Source organism: Poromitra crassiceps (assembly GCF_964638095.1).
Source record: "Poromitra crassiceps genome assembly, chromosome: 3".
In the NCBI taxonomy this organism is placed as follows: domain Eukaryota; kingdom Metazoa; phylum Chordata; class Actinopteri; order Beryciformes; family Melamphaidae; genus Poromitra; species Poromitra crassiceps.
This window is the reverse complement of record NC_139625.1, coordinates 26,009,725-26,031,825: the sequence shown is the minus strand read 5'-3', so window position 1 is coordinate 26,031,825 and position 22,101 is coordinate 26,009,725. Positions and strand designations below refer to the sequence as shown.

General features: G+C 42.6%; 1 protein-coding gene across 1 annotated transcript; it reads right to left on the bottom strand.

Moving 5' to 3' along the window:
- Positions 1 to 387: 387 nt before the first annotated feature.
- tc2n (tandem C2 domains, nuclear) lies at positions 388 to 21,917 on the bottom strand. Its single transcript, XM_083634168.1, has 12 exons — positions 21,789 to 21,917; positions 18,728 to 18,799; positions 18,170 to 18,373; positions 17,151 to 17,321; positions 15,905 to 15,981; positions 14,271 to 14,340; positions 10,034 to 10,134; positions 9,268 to 9,384; positions 6,516 to 6,707; positions 2,815 to 2,929; positions 2,089 to 2,288; positions 388 to 1,304 (listed from the first exon to the last, which is right to left on the bottom strand). The coding sequence occupies exons 1-12, from the start codon at positions 21,790 to 21,792 to the stop codon at positions 1,194 to 1,196; spliced, it is 1,434 nt and encodes a 477-aa protein (XP_083490294.1). The 5' UTR covers positions 21,793 to 21,917; the 3' UTR covers positions 388 to 1,193.
- Between the last annotated feature and the right edge of the window lie 184 nt (positions 21,918 to 22,101).

Sequence of the window (22,101 nt, the reverse complement as noted above, 5' to 3'; positions counted from 1 at the left end):
TCCTGATTCTCTTGCTGTTTGCTGGAGGATTGTGACTTCAATAAAAAGACGACAGTTACAGAGCACTTTGTGGCTGTTGACCTATTTAACAGCCACTGTAGACAGACCTGGATCACATGTAATGTCCATGCTGAAGACCTTGACCTGCTTTCTCTTCCTATGCTGCTTCCTCAAACTCACAAACCACAAACCAAACACAGACCCACAAAAACAAGAAGGCCACAGCATTCCTCACCTTCAAATAAAAATCCCTCTATTATTGTATAAGGCAGCCAGATTTGGTCCTCTTATTTTGGGGGATTTTATTCAAAACCAAAGGGCACCACAGCTTACTATTCTTCAATATTTTATTTCAATTATATTCCATTAACAGTGTCTTCTCTCCTTTCTTTTAATAAACATAAATTTGACATTCCAAAATACACCTAGTTTTAATCAAACTAACTTTACAGTATAGCAATATATTAAATACATACAAAAAAATTAAAGTGCTTTTATCAAAAGCATGCAGCTAAGGTTTGAAACTCTATGTGCTATGTGTACAGTAACATGCGATCCTCAGGTTAAATAAGAGACTAAAAAATGAACTTATTTCTCCAAAATTCACCATGAAATTAAGAGGGGTTGTACAGTATTTACAGACTGATAGCAATGATTTTTTTAATTATACAATGGGTTTCAATGGTTTACATTAGTTTACACATGCAGAGTAAGTTGCATGGCCAGAGATGCCTATGACCTTGAAACGTACTCACTGAACCATGTAAACTTTCAATACAAATGAACTGAACTGTTTTGACTCAAAAGCAGTGTTATACACAAGGCGAGTGACATACAAAATGCAACATTATATACAGTAGGCTACAGTAGTTATACTTCACGCCTACATTTTTGTTAGTTAAGCAAATACATCTTTAAAAAAAAACATAATTCTGTCTACTATATAAACTCTTTCAGCACATATATTTTGTTCGAAACCCGATCTACCATCATAATAAAAACATATGCGTCTGAACTGTCTCCATGGAAATTTGGTTTCCCGGGGCATTCTGGGCATGTCCAGTATTTTACAATCCCCCATACAGGACTGTGGCCAGCCAACTGGAAAGGCAAGCAGGCACAGCTGGACCTGCAGCAACAGATGCATTAACTTCAGTGCTTCTGAGTGGATTAGGAAGTTGAAAAGAAGTAATTTAGGATGTGCTCAGTTTGTGCCACGTTGTCACCACTTTTTCAGGGTGAGCCATCGTATCCTTCCACTGCTCCACAGCCTCCGGGACGGGGCTATCGAATCCCAGCTGGACCTGCCACCCGGAAATATCACAAAGGTCAAATTCCTAAACCTCAACTTGCTGCATTCAACTCCAAAGCTTGAGTGTAAGCGATATTAGGGTTAGACTGGTACAGATGTTGATATGTACATGTCATGTGACATATATATATATATATATATATATATATATATATATATATATATATATATATATAGGGGAATATATATATATTCCCCTCGCCAAAAAATCAAGGGTAGAAAAGCCTCTGAAACAGCATTTCATCATTGGAAACTAAAACATTGAAACCCAAACCCAGACTAATGACATTCCTCTAGGTGGGTTGGCAGCTCCTTAAAGCAGGGTGACAACCCACTTAGTCAATGGCAGGGAAACCCTGAGATACATTACCGCCTTAAAACGAAGAATTAAATTACAAAAAAACATTAACATTACTGACCAATTAAATGAATTCCTAAGATGTGCACAGACACTTGCAGGCTTTACAGACTCATCGTAAATAAAATGCCAATAGTGACAAACAAATAATTTAATGAATATGACAGCTAAATCAGTGATGTCACTTGAGCGATTGTGATGTCACTCGAGCAATTGTGATGTCATCATCACTGATGTAATAAATCCTTCCTGGCTGAGGCTTTATACAGTAAGTGGTGGGAGTATAAGTAGGGAGGACAAGTGGTCCAGAGTCTCCACTCTAGGAATCGAGCGTGCGAAATTCCTGGTACATTATTTACCCTTTCTCCATTAATGGGACAATCATTGATTTTCATCCAATGAAAAACATAGCACTCACCTGTCCGAGACACTGTTTTCTCCTGACAGAGCTGCGGCTGTAGAGTTTGATTGAGAGCGTGGAGGCGTGGTCTAAGGTGGCCAGGAGGAAGTTGAAGGTCTCCGTCCACCGACACTGACCCCCTGAGGCCTTCAGCGCCCGCGACTTCTTCTTCATCACCACCCGCCCCAACTGGAACAGCTCCGCCTTCACAAAGAATGCTGGGGAGGAGGAACGGGTTGACAAAACAATATGGTCAAAACATCACCTGTGTCAAAAACACCTTACAGATCATGACAGCCTAAAGACTAGGCTCACAGGTATTTTAAGAACACATTTTCACATAGGGTTATCTCAGATACCATAGGTCTATCATATAAAATCTACTGTCTGTAACTGCATTACAAATGATGGCAACTGTGCAATTATTCTCCATATTCAAGGGTATTGAAAATGGTTTACAATTTATTTAGTAATGAATATAGCAAACATGAATAGGCTACGTAATATTGTAACTTGCTCCTGAAACCTGATACCTCTTAGCCTTCACAAGTGCAACAATATTAGGTGTCAAATCCTGAGCTTGAAAAATTGGAATGGACTTCTCAGTGCAATTTTCACAATTTGTCATCCTGTGGGGCGGATTGGACCCTTTGGCGGGCCGGTTCTGGCCCCCGGGACATATGTTTGACACCCCTGTGTTAAACAATTGATATTAGCATTAAGGCAGTTTCCAACAACACCTACCTTGGGTGAGGGGAGAGGAGGATGCTGGGAGATTTTGCGCTGCAAGGACCTGGAGCTGGATGCGTCCATTGACCGGCTGAAAGCAAGTGGCTAGCTGCAGCTCAGAGTGGCACACCTGAAAAAGACAAAGCAAACATCCAGGTTTGAATTAAAGGTGTGATTTTGTGTAAAACAGGATTTCCCTGGCCTCTGTGATTATAAAGGACTTGGGCGTGCTATATAAACATCATTGAAGTCTCACTACACGGTCCCCAATCAAATCCACACCAGCCATGTTGAAAAAATACCTCTAAATGACTTCCGTAACTTTGTGATATCACAAAGTAACACTCATTTGATTTGCTATAGCGCCGTCCGCGTGCACTCAATGCAGCAGACCAAACCTTCTTGTCTGTAGCATAGCTGCATAGCATGGGAAAATGTCCAGGAAACCATCAACTACAAAGATGGATCTATTCTAAGTAACAGATCATCAGAGGTCCCGCCCCCTCAAAACAACACATAGTTAATGAGAAGAGAGACAGAGCGGAGAAGTCCCACAGTGACTGGATTTGAGTTTTTTTGCAACAGAATTCATAACCTTGTTTTAAAGACCCATCAGGCATGTTATACAGTACAAATAAAAATAGCATAGAATTCACCTTTAAAAAGAGCATAGTAAATGTAAACTATTAAAAACTTCACCGTTTAGCTCATTTCAGAGCTTCAACATATCTCACATGTCTCTAATGTTGGTGCTGTACAGGTTGAGTCGATGTCTCGTCATAGATGCCGGGGTAGCTGGCTGGGGGCGTGGTCAGTGTGTGGGGTAAATCCTCCCGTTCTCCCCATTCAGCATAGTTAGCATTTAGCTGCTAGCCCAGCCCAGGCAGACACGATTGGGGATTAAAACCCCCACAGTAAACGTTACATCTGCTCTAAGAATCCCCAATCCTGTAGTGTAGATCAGCAGCACCGTCCTTTGGTGAGTCAGCCCATTGAGATATATGGGGGGTTTTACCCTACCCGCGCGCCAGCCGTATAACATTTTGTGGGCTTTCCCACACAGACCGACTGTATCTATTGTTGATAGAGATAGAAAAATAGGCTACAGTCTAGCCTATTATCTACTTTATACTGTGTTGATGCTATCCATCCTTCTTGTTTTGTCTGGGTACCATGCCTTACACCGAAGGTGTCAAACTCATTTTAGTTCACGGGCCACATGCGACTCTATTGGTCTCAAGTGGGCCAAGCAAAGAAAATCAATGCATAAAGGCCTATCAAACAAATGATCAAATCTACTGTCTGTAACTGTGCATTATAATTGACGGCAGCTGTGCAATTTTCTTCAAGGGTGATGAAAATAATTTACCATTTAGTGATGAATACAGAAAACATAATAGGCTACGTAATATTTAACTTGCTCCTGAAACCTGCTACCTCTTAGCCTTCACAAGTGCATCACATTGGATTGAAGGACTTCTCAGTGCAATTTTTACACTTTGCAAAGTCATCCTGTGGGCTGGAATGGACACTCTGGTGGGCCGGTTCTGGCCCACAGGCTGTATGTTTGACACCCCTGCATTACACTGTGCTGAAATTGACATTCATGCCTCTTTACAGTGTCTTGCTAACATCCTTGTTGTCTAAGATTTTCTCAAATTCAGCTGCCTTGGTCCAGAGAGCATCTGCTGAATGAGGGAAAGCATTTTCTATGGACTGGATGGGTCAAATCACTTGGTCAACAAAGTGCCCCTCTGAGGACGTAATGATGACTCACTGTCTGATTTCCTAAGTGCAGAACCAGTTCACATTTTACTGTCTTTTCCCAGAAAACCACAAGCCACTCTCTGCTTCTGACATTGTTTGAGGTTTGACCTACATTCCATGCATTACATTTCCAGTATCCGCAGTCTTGGTATTTGTTTCCCAATAAACGTCTGTTTCCCAATTTCTCTCTGAAACGAACCCCCTCCTCACTCTTTCCTGTGATTATGCAACAGCAGAGAAGTCAGCTTCAGTGACAGTGTTGCCATGTGAGGGCCAAGAGTACGTGGCTGTGGCTTAATACATCATGGGGACAGTTTTATGGGCTACACATGGTGCTTTGTGCTTTTTCTTATTTACTGTGCACATACAAAGGAGTTGTAAAAAACACAGTTGTCTGTAGAGGGATGGTCAAGAGGAATAAGTTGTGAAAGTCTGGGATATTCCCACAGCATGTACTAGTCTGTTTTACATTTGACATATTGCTATAATGGCTCCACAAATGCAATAAATTCTCATTTCACGTCTTGTAGCAGGGCTAAGACTGCAGTCAAGTCCAAGTCAATTCCAAGATCAGGTCCAATTGAGTTTAAGACGATAGGTCCAAAGGGAGTTGAGACAAAGTCAAGACCGAGACCAGAGCAAATCAGTCCTATTGAAGACCAAAATAGGTAATAAACTATACATTTCTTTCCAAGTAAGTAACAGAAATGCTTCACGATCAACAGAGATATATGTGTCTGCAGCAGCTCTGTACTAAACCCTTCAATATCCAGCTGATCAATTGATCAGATTTTGATAAATCAGAAGCAATGATGAAGTTTGAAGACCATGCTATATACAGGTATCATCCCTCAAACGCAGGAGGACCAGGCGGAGAAATATGTATCCTTGAAAGGTTCGAGACAACATCTTGGTCGAGACAAGTCAGAGTCAGAGTCAAAATAGGCAGAGAGACAGAGACATGTCCAGTGTATCAAAGAAGTGGTCCAGAGATGTTGGTTTCTTCTACTGTTTCTATATTGTTTATGTATGTGTGTGTGTGTGTGTGTGTGTGTGTGTGTGTGTGTGTGTGTGTGTGTGTGTGTGTGTGTGTGTGTGTGTGTGTGTGTATACTATATTATATATATATTAGTGTGTATATATATAATATATATATATATATTATACAGTATATATTAGTGTATTTTATTTATCTATGTCTTTTAATAAAGCAGAAGTCTAGAAATAGACTTGGCTAATAAAGTGATTCTGACTCTGAACAAGCACAAACCTTTTAGACCACTGCACCACTCCCAACAACAACAACAACAACAACACCCATATCCCCAATAGAGCATGGCAGGAATGAGTCCGGAAGTAGCATGTTGGAGCTTACGGGGAAAAGTGAATGGGGTTTTAGAATGACGATTTTACTGAAATGCATAAAATAAGGTCTGTGGCTAACACAAGTTCATGGGGCAATTTGTGCTCAGCAGGATAATCTTCACAAACGACTTTTGAATCATAAATGCATTTTTTTAATGCAATTTTCAGAAAACGCTTCAAAAAGGCATAAAAGTGATTCACGTTCGTGAAGATTATCCTGCTGAACCCAAATGACCATGCCCAGACCTTATTTTATGCATTTAAGTGAAATCCCCGTTCTAAGATTTCCGCCTTCCGCTTACAAAAATACATCATCCCTGCGGTACTCTATAGCCATTAATCCTACCCACCCCTTGAATCCCGACTCTCTACCACCTTCCTATCCTTAGCTACAGCCCTTTAGCCACTAAACTCACTAAACGCCCATGACTGACTGACTGAGTGAGTGACTGTCCTGAGTTTCCCATCTTATGACCCCGGCAGGGCCACCGGCCCAGCGCCGCGGTAAAAACATTTTGGCACAAGACCTCAGGCCTGGACTCCAGACTGAGAGCAGAGCTGCATGCCACAGCGTGAACACTCACAGCGTGTTTGGAGGGCGGGCTGAGGTCCAGCCAGTGTTCCGTCTCCTGGGGGCCGAGCTGCCGCAGCGACAGGACGCACTCGGCCACGGTGCGTTTCCTGGGGCTGTGCGTCTGCAGCCGCAGCACCAGGGCGCTGCACCGCAGCTGCTGCAGGCGCACAGCAAACACAAAGGTCTCCATGACAACCGCATCCTGGGAGGCAGAGGGAGCAGACAGTAAAGATCAGGCAGCTCTTGATGATATCAGTTGATGTGGCACATTCACAGTCATTCGTAGGAATAATAAAACCATATGAAACTGCTGAGAGTGAATTCAAAAATTGAGCATGGCATTAGTTCAGGCAGGGCATTTACTCAAGCCCAGCTCTCAAACCCAGCCCACAGCTGATTACAGCTGATCTCAAACCCAAATATAACTTGTGCAAATATCAATAAAAGCTTTATTTTTGACTAAAGTGGTCCTGACTGAACTATGAAGCTTTTTGAACTGCAGTAATAGAGCTTCAACATTGCTGTCCCAAAATGATATATATTTATTTTTACCTCAAACTCATCTCTCCTTTTTATTATTTGTTCATTTGAATCTCAATGGGACTTTACCTTGTTAAAGGTTAAATAAATGCATACAATAAATAAAAGTGCTCTAAGAAAGGCATGATAAAAAAAAACTTTGATAGGGGATATTCTACTACTTTTACTGTGTACATGAGCTGAATGCCAAAGTCAAAATCTTACAACAAAACATTTTTAACATTTACCAGTTCAAGTTCTTAAACTCCTCTGCAGTGCATTTGTGCTAAGTAGTGACAATGTCCCAGTAAACTGAGATACAGCTTTAAATGGAATGGATACACTATACCCAAAACAAACAACAGTGAAAAGGCCCAAAAGGAAATTCCCAGGGGAGGGAACAGCATCAGCAGCCATGAGAGTGACCTTTCCTCCATGGATCCAGCAGGCAGACTGAGCTCATACTAGAGAGGCACAATAATACCCTCAGTACTGCTGAGGTGTGTTCAAAACTACACACCACAATTTTTAATCATAAAGAATAAGTTCACCCAAAAAATGACCAAATTTAAAAAGAAAAAAAAGAAAAAAGCCTCCATATTGCTCGTCTGGCGTAATCCAAGTCTCCAGACCCCCGACATGCCAAGTTGACTTGAAAAGATGTCATTTACACACTGTTTTTAGCTGAAATCTGCACTGTTGTCAGCTTAAAGTGAAAGTAGAGAGGTAGAGACCCAGTATAAGCCCATCTACGGTTTCCTGTCTCTACCTGCACAGTATTTTGTTGAAGAGACACACACACGCGCACGCACACGCGCACACACACACACACACACACACACACACACACACACACACACACACTGATGATGTCATCAGTGATGTCATGAATACACACAAAGTCCCAGTGATGATGTCATCAGTGATGTCATAAATTGTGACATCAGTGATGTCAGAGGCATTGTGACATCATCAGTGATGTCATAAGAGGTTGTGATGTCATCAGTGATGTCATCAAAGCAGTGGTGACATCATCAGTGATGTGATAAGAGGTTGTGATGTCATCAGTGATGTCATAACAGCAGGTGTTACATCATCAGTGATGTCATAAGAGTCCCACTGATGATGTCATCAATGATGTCATAAGAGCAAATCAAGTCCCAGGGGCAGACACTGAAAGAAGTAGGAGTCTGGCTATCACGCGAGATGCCTAGTAAATAAAATGTAACTAAAAACTGAACTAAAAGTTAAAACGGGACTTTCAGCTCACGGCTACAATGAAGATTTCAGCTAAAAATGAAATGACGTCTTTTCAAGTCAACTTGGCATCTCTGGGCTTCTGGAGACTTGGATTACACCAGACAAACAGTATGGAGGCATTTTATTCATTTATTTTTACATTACCATTAGGCATCGGTTAGGATGCAGTAAAATGAAATGAGTGTCCAGGAAACTTCTTTGTCCAGATTAAATTGTATTTATTTGCAGCACACAATCATTTTGGGCAATGGGGAAAAAACACATGAGCTGCCCTTTAATTCAGTGCTGCTCGTCCCTACCGCCCCATGCATTGGTGTGTGACTGAATGAGACTGAGGAGTGCAGACTTTAAATAAGGAGCTGGAGGGGAACTCAGGTGAACTTAATGGGGAAAATCAGTGAGAAAGCTAAGGAAAGGAGTGAGGTAGAGGAAGTGAACTAGGTGAGGAGAGGAAGTGGAAAAACTAAAGGGAATCTTTAGAACAAGGACCCCTTTGAAAATGTTTTTTCCCTCTCCAAAACTTAGGCCAACTTTGGAGCATTATTTAGCCACCTTCCTGACAAGCTAGCATGACATGGTTGGTGCCAGTCGATGCCTTGTCTTCTAGTTCCATATGATACCATTCTGGCTTTAAAATGGAACCCGCTACAGCCTCTGAAAGCAAATGTTCAAGATCATATTTCCAGAATATCGCAATATTTCCGAAGATCGGCCCAAGCCTACCCCTCAGGATCAATGTGTATGTAAAAACTGTTGTCTGTGTAAAGAAAAAAGAAAAAGCCTGGACCACAGTTTGGGAACCACCAGGAGAATGTTGGAAAACTGTTTCACTGGAAAACTCCGCAAATGTTTTGTGGACTAAAAAACCTCACCCGAGCTTCCACCGGCTGACAATGACTGAATTTTAATTTTTTGGCGAACTGTTCCTTTAAATCTTATCGCATTTCAAATGCATATCAGGTTTTTAGACAGTCTGCGTCTACCTGACAGCACTCCTTGATGGAGCTCTTGAAGTGTATTGGTTTGGGCATGGTGATGATCCCTTTAAATCCAATCTTCTGCTGTTCCCCGCCGTCCAGAGGGAGGTTTAGTTCTGAGCACTGATAAGGAAAGAGAGAAGAAAGAGGATAATAGTCACATGAATCCAAGTCAAACCTTGTTAGAAACCAAATAACTTTGCCACAATGTGATTTTCCCCAGCTGGAAAGGACATCGATAAAAACAAGAGAACAAAGCTTTTAGATATCAGCCCAGAGATTGCATTGCATGCACGTGTGTGTGTGTGTGTGTGTGTGTGTGTGTGTGTGTGTGTGTGTGTGTGTGTGTGTGTGTGTGTGTGTGTGTGTGTGTGTGTGTGTGTGTGTGTGTGTGTGTGTGCGTATTACTATAAAAACGGGAGAGGGGTACAACTTCTAATGTAAATAGGCTTATTCAAGCAGTCACAGGGATAAAGGGAAATGAATACAAAGGCCATGAAACAGTAAATACAGCTACACTTGAAGCAGTGCGTTTCTTCCTCGGGCAGAAACGTGAGTCATTAGCGAAAGCCCTCAACATAGGGAAAGTTCTGTTACTTAAAAAACAACATCTCAACCTTCTCCAGAATGACCAAGCTGAGAGTTAATAGAGCATTGAGAGGAGCTGATGTGATACCTGGACACAGAGGGCCCATTGAGCAGCGCTGAAGCAGAGCACAATGGGGCGTTTTGTCCATCTACACTCCCCTTTCCTCCGGGCATGTAACCTTACCTGGACCAGAGTGATCCACACCTGCTCCACAGCCTCCTGGTAGCTCAGGCGGACGCACACCTTCCCCAGATCTCGCTCATCTCCGGACAGGGTGATGGACTCTGTGACGTACATAAGGGGAATGTCTTTTAGAGCAGGGTCAGGGTCAAGAGACGTACTGGGTATAATGTGAACTAGGTATGAGCCTAAGTGCAGGGTAGTTGGGATTGGTTCTGGTCAGCGTAATTCAACAAAGCAACGGTGTAGAGCGAAATTAAAGGAAATCCAAAACATAACATCGGAACTGTTTTTATACCTCTGCAGAGATTGATTAAAGATTAAGAAAGCTAATATTGCTGTTAGCCTACTACACCCTTTTTGCATCACATTTAACCTAAGATTTAAATCTTTTGAACTTTATTTTTTTTAATCTAGTTTATAATTTGTAACTGTGTTCATCTGACCATTTTGACCATCAGATCAATCTAAACAACAACTAATCACATATGCTTACATGCATCAAACCCTCGAAAATATGTGCAAAATATCCAAGCTAAGTTTCTACATAGGTGCCCAAGGGATAGTTAAACCAAATCCTCCGTATAGCAAGTAAATAACAGCTTTGTGGTCATGATATTGCATAGTAATAATAACAAATTAAGTGTAGTTTTGTCACAGAAGAGCAGGATTTATTCAGATTTTGAAAACATTTAACCAATTCTATAAGCTTAATTGCGCTTTTGTTTTTAATAACTAGATTTAAACATTCAAACAAACCATTTATCTCCTATAATAACACAGCTGCCCATCGACAGGGAGAAATAGCTCTATTGTCTGAACTTGTATTTGTGATGCTGAATGACGGAGCACAGCAGAAACATTTGGGAGTGATTATTACTCTGTCTGCCCTTTCACGCTTGCACAATCCAAGGCGATCTAATCTGACTCAGTCAAGTCCCATGGGGGCTAGGAGGTGAACAGGGACAGTGAGTGATGTAGACATGGGGGCTAGGAGGTGAACAGGGACAGTGAGTGATGTGGACATGGGGGCTAGGAGGTGAACAGGGACAGTGAGTGACCTGGACATGGGGGCGAGGAGGTGAACAGGGACAGTGAGTGACGTGGACATGGGGGCTAGGAGGTGAACAGGGACAGTGAGTGACCTGGACATGGGGGCTAGGAGGTGAACAGGGACAGTGAGTGATGTGGACATGGGGGCTAGGAGGTGAACAGGGACAGTGAGTGACGTGGACATGGGGGCTAGGAGGTGAACAGGGACAGTGAGTGATGTGGACATGGGGGCTAGGAGGTGAACAGGGACAGTGAGTGACGTGGACATGGGGGCTAGGAGGTGAACAGGACAGTGAGTGATGTGGACATGGGGGCTAGGAGGTGAACAGGGACAGTGAGTGACGTGGACATGGGGGCTAGGAGGTGAACAGGGACAGTGAGGGATGTGGACATGGGGGCTAGGAGGTGAACAGGGACAGTGACTGACGTGGACATGGGGGCTAGGAGGTGAACAGGGACAGTGAGTGACGTGGACATGGGGGCTAGGAGGTGAACAGGGACAGTGAGTGATGTGGACATGGGGGCTAGGAGGTGAACAGGGACAGTGAGTGACGTGGACATGGGGGCTAGGAGGTGAACAGGGACAGTGAGTGATGTGGACATGGAGGCTAGGAGGTGAACAGGGACAGTGAGTGATGTAGACATGGGGGCTAGGAGGTGAACAGGGACAGTGAGTGACGTGGACATGGAGGCTAGGAGGTGAACAGGGACAGTGAGTGATGTGGACATGGGGGCTAGGAGGTGAACAGGGACAGTGAGGGATGTGGACATGGGGGCTAGGAGGTGAACAGGGACAGTGACTGACGTGGACATGGGGGCTAGGAGGTGAACAGGGACAGTGAGTGACGTGGACATGGGGGCTAGGAGGTGAACAGGGACAGTGAGTGACGTGGACATGGGGGCTAGGAGGTGAACAGGGACAGTGAGTGATGTGGACATGGGGGCTAGGAGGTGAACAGGGACAGTGAGTGATGTAGACATGGGGGCTAGGAGGTGAACAGGGACAGTGAGTGATGTAGACATGGGGGCTAGGAGGTGAACAGGGACAGTGAGTGACCTGGACATGGGGGCGAGGAGGTGAACAGGGACAGTGAGTGACGTGGACATGGGGGCTAGGAGGTGAACAGGGACAGTGAGTGATGTAGACATGGGGGCGAGGAGGTGAACAGGCACAGTGAGTGATGTAGACATGGGGGCTAGGAGGTGAACAGGGACAGTGAGTGATGTAGACATGGGGGCTAGGAGGTGAACAGGGACAGTGAGTGACGTGGACATGGGGGCTAGGAGGTGAACAGGGACAGTGAGTGATGTAGACATGGGGGCTAGGAGGTGAACAGGGACAGTGAGTGATGTAGACATGGGGGCTAGGAGGTGAACAGGGACAGTGAGTGACCTGGACATGGGGGCTAGGAGGTGAACAGGGACAGTGAGTGACGTGGACATGGGGGCTAGGAGGTGAACAGGGACAGTGAGTGACCTGGACATGGGGGCTAGGAGGTGAACAGGGACAGTGAGTGACCTGGACATGGGGGCTAGGAGGTGAACAGGGACAGTGAGTGATGTAGACATGGGGGCTAGGAGGTGAACAGGGACAGTGAGTGATGTAGACATGGGGGCTAGGAGGTGAACAGGGACAGTGAGTGATGCAGACATGGGGGCTAGGAGGTGAACAGGGACAGTGAGTGACGTGGACATGGGGGCTAGGAGGTGAACAGGGACAGTGAGTGATGTGGACATGGGGGCTAGGAGGTGAACAGGGACAGTGAGTGACGTGAGTCCTTTGACTTTTTTCCACCCAAAAAATAGCACAGACAAAGTTCATCCAAAAGAAAGCGTGAGAGGGAAAGTGTTTGTAGCGGGGATAAATCTGTTGGACAGATATTTACGAGACTGAGACTGACTTGGGGAGTGAGTGTGTGTGTGTGTGGGTGTGTGTGTGTGTGTGTGTGTGTGTGTGTGTGTGTGTGTGTGTGTGTGTGTGTGTGTGTGTGTGTGTGTGTGTGTGTGTGTGTGTTTTAACAAATATATCTTTATTTTACGTTTATTTTATTGTAATCTGTGTTGTATTCTGTGTATACATCTATGTTAGTATGACTGTATGTTAGGTCAGTGGTTCTCAAAGAGGGGTCTGGGGACCCCCAGAGGTCCTTGAGGGGGTTCCAGGGGGCCCCTGGCAAAGAGGGGAATAATTCATTTTCACTATAATTCCATCCATACATGTAAGTAACACAATGACAGAATGTATGACTTTGTGTCATGGGTTTCATACACTTTCTGTAAAAGTCTAAAAGCAAACATCAGATGAGGTAACCTGACGCTGCCAGATGGACGGTTTAGCTCCACATTACGTTTCACTACGTCGAGAGAATCTCTTTTGATCTCGCAAGGTTATCCATCTTGCAAACAAGGTTACAGATGAGGGACCCTGGGACAAAATCCTATCAAATGGGGGTCCGTGGTCTAATGCAGAGGTTCTCAAATGTTTTTCAGCCAAGAACCCCTTACAAGATAGAAAATATACCGGGGACCCCCTCATTCTGATTTGTGATTTTGGGCTAAGCTTAATTGTTTCCACGGTAACGTGCTTGACTTTTAATTTGATAGGTTTGTTATTAGAATGTAATCCATGAACCATTTTAGATTTAAAGCATAAACTATTTTTGTTGAACTATGAAGATTTTGCAAAAAAAAAAAAATTATATATTTTTTTATTACATTACATTTACATTACGTCATTTAGCAGACGCTTTTGTTTTGTCCAAAGCGACACAATATCACAATTTGTCAACAGTACAGAAAACCACTATGCAACACAATCAATGACAGCCAAGATATTTTGATAGACTAGCACCATGTAGGAAGTAGTTTGAGAAAGAATAAGTAGCATTAGCAGTAGCATTAAAAAATAAATAAAAAATAATATATATATACTGTATATATATATATATTAACCTGAAAACTTTTCGCGGACCCCCTAGCAAAGTGCCACGGACCCCTGGGGGGACCCCCATTTGAGAACCACTGGTCTAATGTGTCAGTTTCGGGGCCTTGATGGGGAAATCTTTGAGAACCACTGTGTTAGGTGCCTGAGGTTTTTATTGTTTTGGTTTGTTTATACATCAAAGAAGTATGTATATGAAAGATGATACTTCACAATAAAACAAATAAACAAATGAAAGATATTTACCAAGGCTGCTTTCAATGGAGCCCATCATGGAGGACGCGCTGCTCTGGACACTGGACACAGAGTCGAAGCGCTGCAGATGAACCAAAACAAGCAGAGAGACAGACAGACAGACAGACAGACAGTCAGACAGACAGACAGACAGACAGACAGACAGACAGACAGAGAGACAGACAGACAGACAGACAGACAGACAGACAGACAGACAGACAGACAGATAGACAGTCATCAGTCGCTATTTACCTGTTAAGTAAAACTCATCCTTTCAAGAATCACTTCATCTCTTCCACCTCTGCCCGTCCTTTCCCATCTAAATCAAACGTCCCTCGCACTACAGTCCATGCTCGCACTGAAGATTCCTCTAAGTTATCTTGTTTGTCTCCCTGGCTCTTATTTCTTTACCTGGCAATTTTTTGTTTGTTTGTTTGTTTGTTTGTTTGTTTGTTTGGTTGGTTGGATCTCTTTTAGCCCTATTGGGCTATTCTTCCAAGAGTCCATAGCATAAAAACATTCAATACAAATAACAGTATAATAATGATAATAATCATAATCATAGTCGTAATCATAATCATAATCATAAATAATAATAATCATAATAATAACAACAACAGTATAAGTTTTCATGATACCCATTGGGAACACAGGGATATTTGGTACATCTATTGCCAAGGAGCTGTGCCTTTCACCAACGTGCTACTTACTTGTGTTTGCTCATAATGTTGACCATCTAAATATTGAATTTAATTCATGATAAGAGCACCAACTTACCAGTCTTATAATGTGACTATAAATGCTCACGTGTTCCTGTAGCTTACGCAAAACAGTCAGGAAAAAAGCTGTGGCTGTGTTGTTTTAGCCTCACACTGTGAGCTTTATGAGATATTGTAATGTTTATCGTGGTTTGGGGCGAGACATTAGACAGATTGCTCATAACCGACTGTCAAATATTCGTGGAGCTAGTGACAGGAATACTATACCACATCCTGTATATAACAAGGAAAATACGCCCTGAATAACCCTGACTTTACTCTTTGTACTGCTCATTCAATAACACTATCCAAGACAATCAACAGCACTGCTGAGAGGCTTGACCTGAGTGACAAATGCTTAATAGAGATAAATTCAGGCACAGATAGATGTTGGTAAAGCCCAAGGTAAAGCCCATCTCAAGTGGCCTTACTTCTCCTCCTTCCAAACTGAGGAGTTAATATCCAATACTATCTATTTAGGAAAGAATCGAAAGTAATCATTCAATACATGTACCTATCTATAAAAGTGTTTGTTGTGTTTTTGACAGTTAAAGACTTAATATGTTATCCTTTCAAAGGCAACAAAACTACAATATTACTAAATAGTTAGATTACTGTCACGTATCTATTCAACTGCAAAACTCCTTTGAAAATTGTTCCTATAAAAGTGATTGGATTGTTAACTCCACCAATCAGCTGTTCCTGTGTCGACCAGCAGGAATTAACTGATTCTCCCAACGTGCCCCTTAAAGCCACGACTTGCTCTCTAGGTTTGTTATCAGTTTTCCATGTTGCTGCTGTTCAGGACACTGGAGGGAACCTGAAAGCTATATTTAGGCTGCGTTGACACAGGGTGAGAAAGGCAGATTAGAAAGAGAACAGCCTCACCTGCATGTGGCCCTGAGGGCTGCTCAGATCAAACATGGAGCTGCTCAGCCTTTGGCCGCCAGGCTTCATACCACAACCTATAGAGGCAAGGCAGTCAACGTTACACATGTTGATTACACCTGATTTGTTGTGTTATGTTCACAACCACTGTTATGAATTCAGATATACACAGCATACTGTACGCCACGCTGATGACAATGGCTTACATGTACATCTGGCCTAAATGTTGAATTGTAGAAGTTATATAATGCTTGCTAAATAAATTTAACATTATATATTAACGCGACCAAATCCAGACAGACATGTCATATTTAGCTTCTCAAATATATGATGGCGGTGTGGGGGGAGGATCTGCCTCAGTGTGTGTGTCCAGATTTGGCTGCTGTTGTGTTACATGAAGGTTGTCAACATTACTTAAAAACATGACATTAAAATGTATTGCATTACAGTTATTAGTTAGCTCATCGAAGCTGTAGTCTGTAATGTAATGTACTGTACTGTACTGTACTGTACTGTACTTTACTGTACTGTACTGTACTGTACAGTCATGTATTCTGATTACTTTCAGACTGTCAGATTGCTTGCCATATTTTAAGTATAAAGGTACAGATCAGAAAGTGGATACGCTCTGTTAATGTCTTTCAGGTTCGCATGCAGACACAAACTTTCCTCTGTGTGACGCCTTATAAAGATGTACTTCTGTAATTATTTGGTAACACTTTACAATAAGGGTCACTAAATTAAGCATTAGTTAACAGTTAACTAATGTGTCTAGTAAGCATTTACTAATGGTGTTAACTAGGTATTAATTGATGAGTTATTTAATAGTTAATAATAGGGTTAGTCCATGCTTATTAAGCATTAACTAATGCTTATTAATGTTTATTAAGCATTAACTAACCCTTAATTTAGTGACCCTTATTGTTTTCCCACTTCTAAGTATTCCCAGAAGTAATCCTATCTACCTATAATCCTATCTGTATCCTATCTTTATCTATAATCAGAATACATATTTTTTAGATAACAAAATGGAATATAGTTCACTTTTTTCATATTCAACATAACGTAACACAAAATTCCTTTCCTACCCAGCCCTGAATATCTATCTACACCGATGTCACCAAAATAAATGTATGTGCTTTTTGTGTTTGTACTCCGCCATTAAAGTAATTCTGATTCGAATCACACAACCCAGTGATTTGAGGAGCATGAATGTGAGATGTTGTTGTGATGTGAAGGTCTTTACCTGGGCCTTGGGGGCTGGAGGTGCGGTTTTTGAGCGTGTCGCGGCGGGCCGAGCCGGGGGAGACGTACTGGGCCATGTGACCGTGATGGAAGCTGGACTCAGGGTTGTAGACGATGTGATTGGTTCCCGACAGCTCGGCCTTCCTCTCTGCGTATGTGGTCCTGGCTGAACCTGAGGACCCACAGCAGGACTGGAGGGTCAGTTCAACTTCAGTTTGTCCAAGGTGTTTACAGCAAACAGCAACTTTAAGCTGATATCTCAGTCGCCACTGCAGTCTGATTTTGACAAAACTAGAAACGATGATGAATTTTGGCTCTGTGTTCCGTCATATAAAATTTTTACACTCACTGGACTGATGGGGGTGCTATAGTTAGTGGACAACATTTCCAAATCTGATCTGAAGGAACTGATGTTGCCTTCCATTTATATTGGGAAGTAGGAATATCCCAATGAGTGATGTCACACCCGAGTTTACCGCATTCCTGTAAAACAGTCGGGAAACCAGCCATGGTTTACCCTTAGCCAGGTTAGGCATTGTTAGCAATAACAGTTGATAACAATGCATCGCACAGTATTCTGCGCATACAAACACCGTAGCAACATAGCCACAGATAGAAGTTGGACAGCTGTGTGTACAACTGACTTAATGAGACACAAATAAGACAGAAGTGCTATAAAACTATATTACTACAGCTTTCACGCCTGTTGAAGCGTGGAGACTCCATCTTGGATTTTGAGGTAGGGGGCTGGTGGGGAAATCCGAAGTCAGGTGACGTCACAAGGTGCGTTCCTGACTTTTGACCATGTAAATTCCTAGTTCCAAATACAAATGGAATGTGCATAACTCCTACACTGTAAGTCTGACACAAAACTTGCTATGCAGCCAGCTACACACTGATTGCCCCCATGTAACTCATGTATCATGATCTGGTATATCTATATTCTTGCCAATAGCCTACACAGCCCTACAATAGACCCCCAAAAGACACACTGCATGCATCCACTATGTTGTTACATACTCTGCAGCCCAGACTGGAAGTTGGGGTATCGCGGGCCTCTGGGCTGGATGTAGGACGGCTTGAATGTGGGCAGGACAAAAGGCACTTCTCTCCCGTCCGGGGGGAGCTTGGACAACAGGTAGTCCTCCGAAACACCCCTCCTCTTGTCATCTGGACCCCGTCCTGAGGCCACTGGCCCCGCAGGAGGCATCCTCACTGTGAACCCTTCAAAGAGCAGATAATCCCCCATCACACACTCAATCAGAAAATATAAAGTGTGAAAGCTGTGATGTGCAGATGTTTAGAGCTGCAACAATTCATCGATTAATCGTTTGAGTGATTTTTAAGAAAAAAAGTCCAAATTCTCTGATTCTGTTTTCCTCCCCTCTATGACAGTAAACTGAAAATCTTTGGGTTGTGGACAAAACAAGACATTTGAGGATGTCATCTTGGGCTTTGGGAAACACTGATCATCATATTTTCAAACAAACCAAACAACTAATCGATTAATCAAAAAATGATCGACAATGAAAATAATCGTTAGTTGCAACCCTACAGATGTACAGTATGGCAGTTTACCCTGATTCTCATTCTCCCGCTCCTTCTCCTTCCTCATGAAATTCTTGCAGCAGTTTTTGAAGCATTCCATTGCTGTGATTGGGAAACAAATCAACAGAGAAAGGTCTATACAGGTTAGATCAGTGGTTCTCTCTCAACGTGGGTTCCGAGGACCACCAGGGGTTCTTGAGGAGGTTCTAGGGCAGGGGTGGGCAGTTATTTTTCCTGGGTGGCCACATGACAAACCCAGATTGTTGCAGGGGGCCGAAAGAATTATTGTCATTTCGTAACCTCTAATTTTATCACTATCTTAAATTATAGAAAACAAACTGCACTTATTCTTCAGCATTTATTATATTTGAAAATCTCTCAAAACAGCCAATTTAGGTCATCTCATTCGATTATTTTTGCTTCATAAGTAAATGGTGTGGTTTGTCTTAGACCTCCCGGGCCAGGCAGAACCATCAGGAGGGCCGGGTCTGGCCATCGGGCCGCAGAATGCCCAGGTCGGTTCTAGGGGGTGCCCCGCAAATTGATTAATTATTAAACTTCACCATTATATAATTTAGGCTACAAGAAGTTAACGCAGTTACAGGATGTAGCAGAATGATTTTTTTTTGCATAGCTGTCGCCAACCAAAACAAGAAAAAAAAATGGGGGGGGGGGGGGGGGTGGCGACTATGGATTGGTCTCCGTCTGTTCGTTAGTTTGTTAGTTAGTCACACTTTGTGAGTGAGCGATGAGGTTCCACCATTGGTCGGCCATGGCACATGGCACATGGCACACTCATACACAGTGTGAGTTGGCGTATGCACAGTCTCCCCACAAGACAGGGCAGGACTCTGTTTGCTATAGCCAGACAGACAGTGCTGCCTGCCTTCCCTGTAGCCTACACTAGTTTAAAACTATATGTGACGCAGCAAATAAACAAAGTGTCACCGTAATTACGCTGCTAACTGGCGCTAATAAGAGCTAACAACTGTGGGATTAGCAAGAAAGTCGGGAAGAGAAGGAGAGTTATGAGTTCTTGAGCAGAACTAGTTTACATTTATATATAACCACCCACAGCGGGTAATTAGCCACTGTAACGTTAATGAAGAATATAGCAAAATTACCAGTTTGAGAGCAGTAACAAGTAGCCCTACAGATCCTGCACAGGACCATAGACCAGAACAGCACATCCGGGTAATTTGCTAAACTTGAAGGCCGCGCCCCTTTTTAGGGGATAACACAAGCCACTCGCGTTGACTTCAATGTAAAATAGCAGTACCCAAAACATCTATAGAAAAATAACAGAATTCATTTCCTTTATAAATGACCCAAAGACACCATGACATGACAATATATTTCAACTCGGCCGGCCATAGAATGCGCAAGATACATCGACACGAGGTACTTGCCTTATATGAACGCTGTATCCAGTTTCCACCAGGTTACATGCATCGTCCACATTGACGGTGTCACGCCTACCCTATCGCAGACCAGTTTTTTGTTTTTTTTATTGTTAGTGAAACTATAACAACACAGCAACTCTTCGGCATATCTCTATCAAATTAAACCGTTTTAAATAGTTTGTTTGAAGTGGTTTCGGCTTCTTGTACCGTCGTTTACTATGGTGGGTTTCCCCTAAAAAGGGGCGCGGCCTTGGAGCTGGGCGCTTGAAGACGCGACGCAGTTCTGGTCTATGGCGCTCACAAAGCGACACCTCACTTTTTCTGACTGACTGACTTCCTCACCCAAAAATGCCTCCTTATGACCATGGCTCTGCTAGCGGGCAAGCACCGTGGTAAAAACACTACCAGTAGCATGTAGCCTACATGAGGCATTTAGGGAACATGGTAAATTGTAGCGCCATTTACCGATAGACTCTGTGAGACATTCAGGGGACATCTGTAATTTGTAGCTACAGAAAATTACCTGGGTTACACTTAAGTTATTGTGTTTTACTGGACATGTCACTAACTTTGCATTCTGAGCCATTTTACTTATGAGCTGTATCACACTGCAGCACTTCATTTTTCTATTAGGATATTAATTTTGTTAATACATATACATACAAATACATTTCTAGCCTATTTATCAAAGGCCAAAGTGGCCTTGCCCCTTTTTCTGGCACTGGAATGTATTGCATATTGTAGCCTAGTTCTTATATTTTTATTGTATTGAGTAAAAACATGACAATTACATTTCAAGATATAACTGGTAAGCCTAAGTCCGAGGAGCCAACAAAAATATTGTCAATCTGTCCTTGCATTGTCCGATATGAAAATGCTTAATATTACTATTACTAAATCCACTCAACAATCACTGACTGACCCAAGGGTAGAACTACCTCACTGGTGGGGGACAACATGCTTACTATCCCCCTGCCCCCACTGTTATCTCTTTGCCTACAATACAGATAGTCATATAACTCTGGACTAAACCATATCTAACAATAAAAAATATTATTAGATTTGCGTCCAAGAGACAATTGGGGGTCCATGGCCCTATAATGTGTAGACTAACTTTATATGAAAAAGGTTGAGAATCACTGAGTTCACAGGAAACACAAACACTGGTTCTTTTGTAGGTCATGGAAAGGATAAAGACTCAAAATGCTTTCAAATAGGCAAGGACATGATATCACTTGACTTCAATTTTAAATATAACTTGAACTTGCTATATTAGTTGTGTATTATTGTAGGCTACAGGAATTTGCAACCAGTTGTGTCATGACAGTGTCTGAAAGTAATCAGAATACATTACTGTACAGTACAGTACAGTACAGTACAGTACAGTACATTACAGATTACAGCTTTGATTAGGTAACTAATAACTGTAATGCACTGCATCTTTAAAGTCATGCTTTTAAAGTAATGTTGACAACTTCATGTAACAGCAGCCAAATGTGGACACACACATGGACACACACACACACACACACTCGCACGCACGCACGCACGTACCCACGCACGCACGCACGCACACACACACACACACACACACACACACACACACACACAATACAAAATAGGGAAAAAAAAAATAATAATAATGAAACTATGGTTTCATTATTATTATATTTTTACGTATAACTTACCCATGCTGTTGTATCTTATAAAGGCAGAACTTGGTCCATCCAGCAGTGTAGGTCGCTCTCCCAGGCCGGGTGGAAAGAAATGCCAGCCAGGAGGTGGGGTGGAGGTTTATCAGGTACTTAGGTTACAGCTCTCTCTCTCCCTCTTACTCACTCACTCACTCACTCACTCCCTCCCTCCCTCTCTCTCTCTCTCTCACACACACACACACACTTACGGGGTATTTATTTACTTATAGACACATTCATTTCCTGGACTAAAGTCACTTTTGGGGTATTTATTTACTTATAGACACATTCATTTCCTGGAGACTTA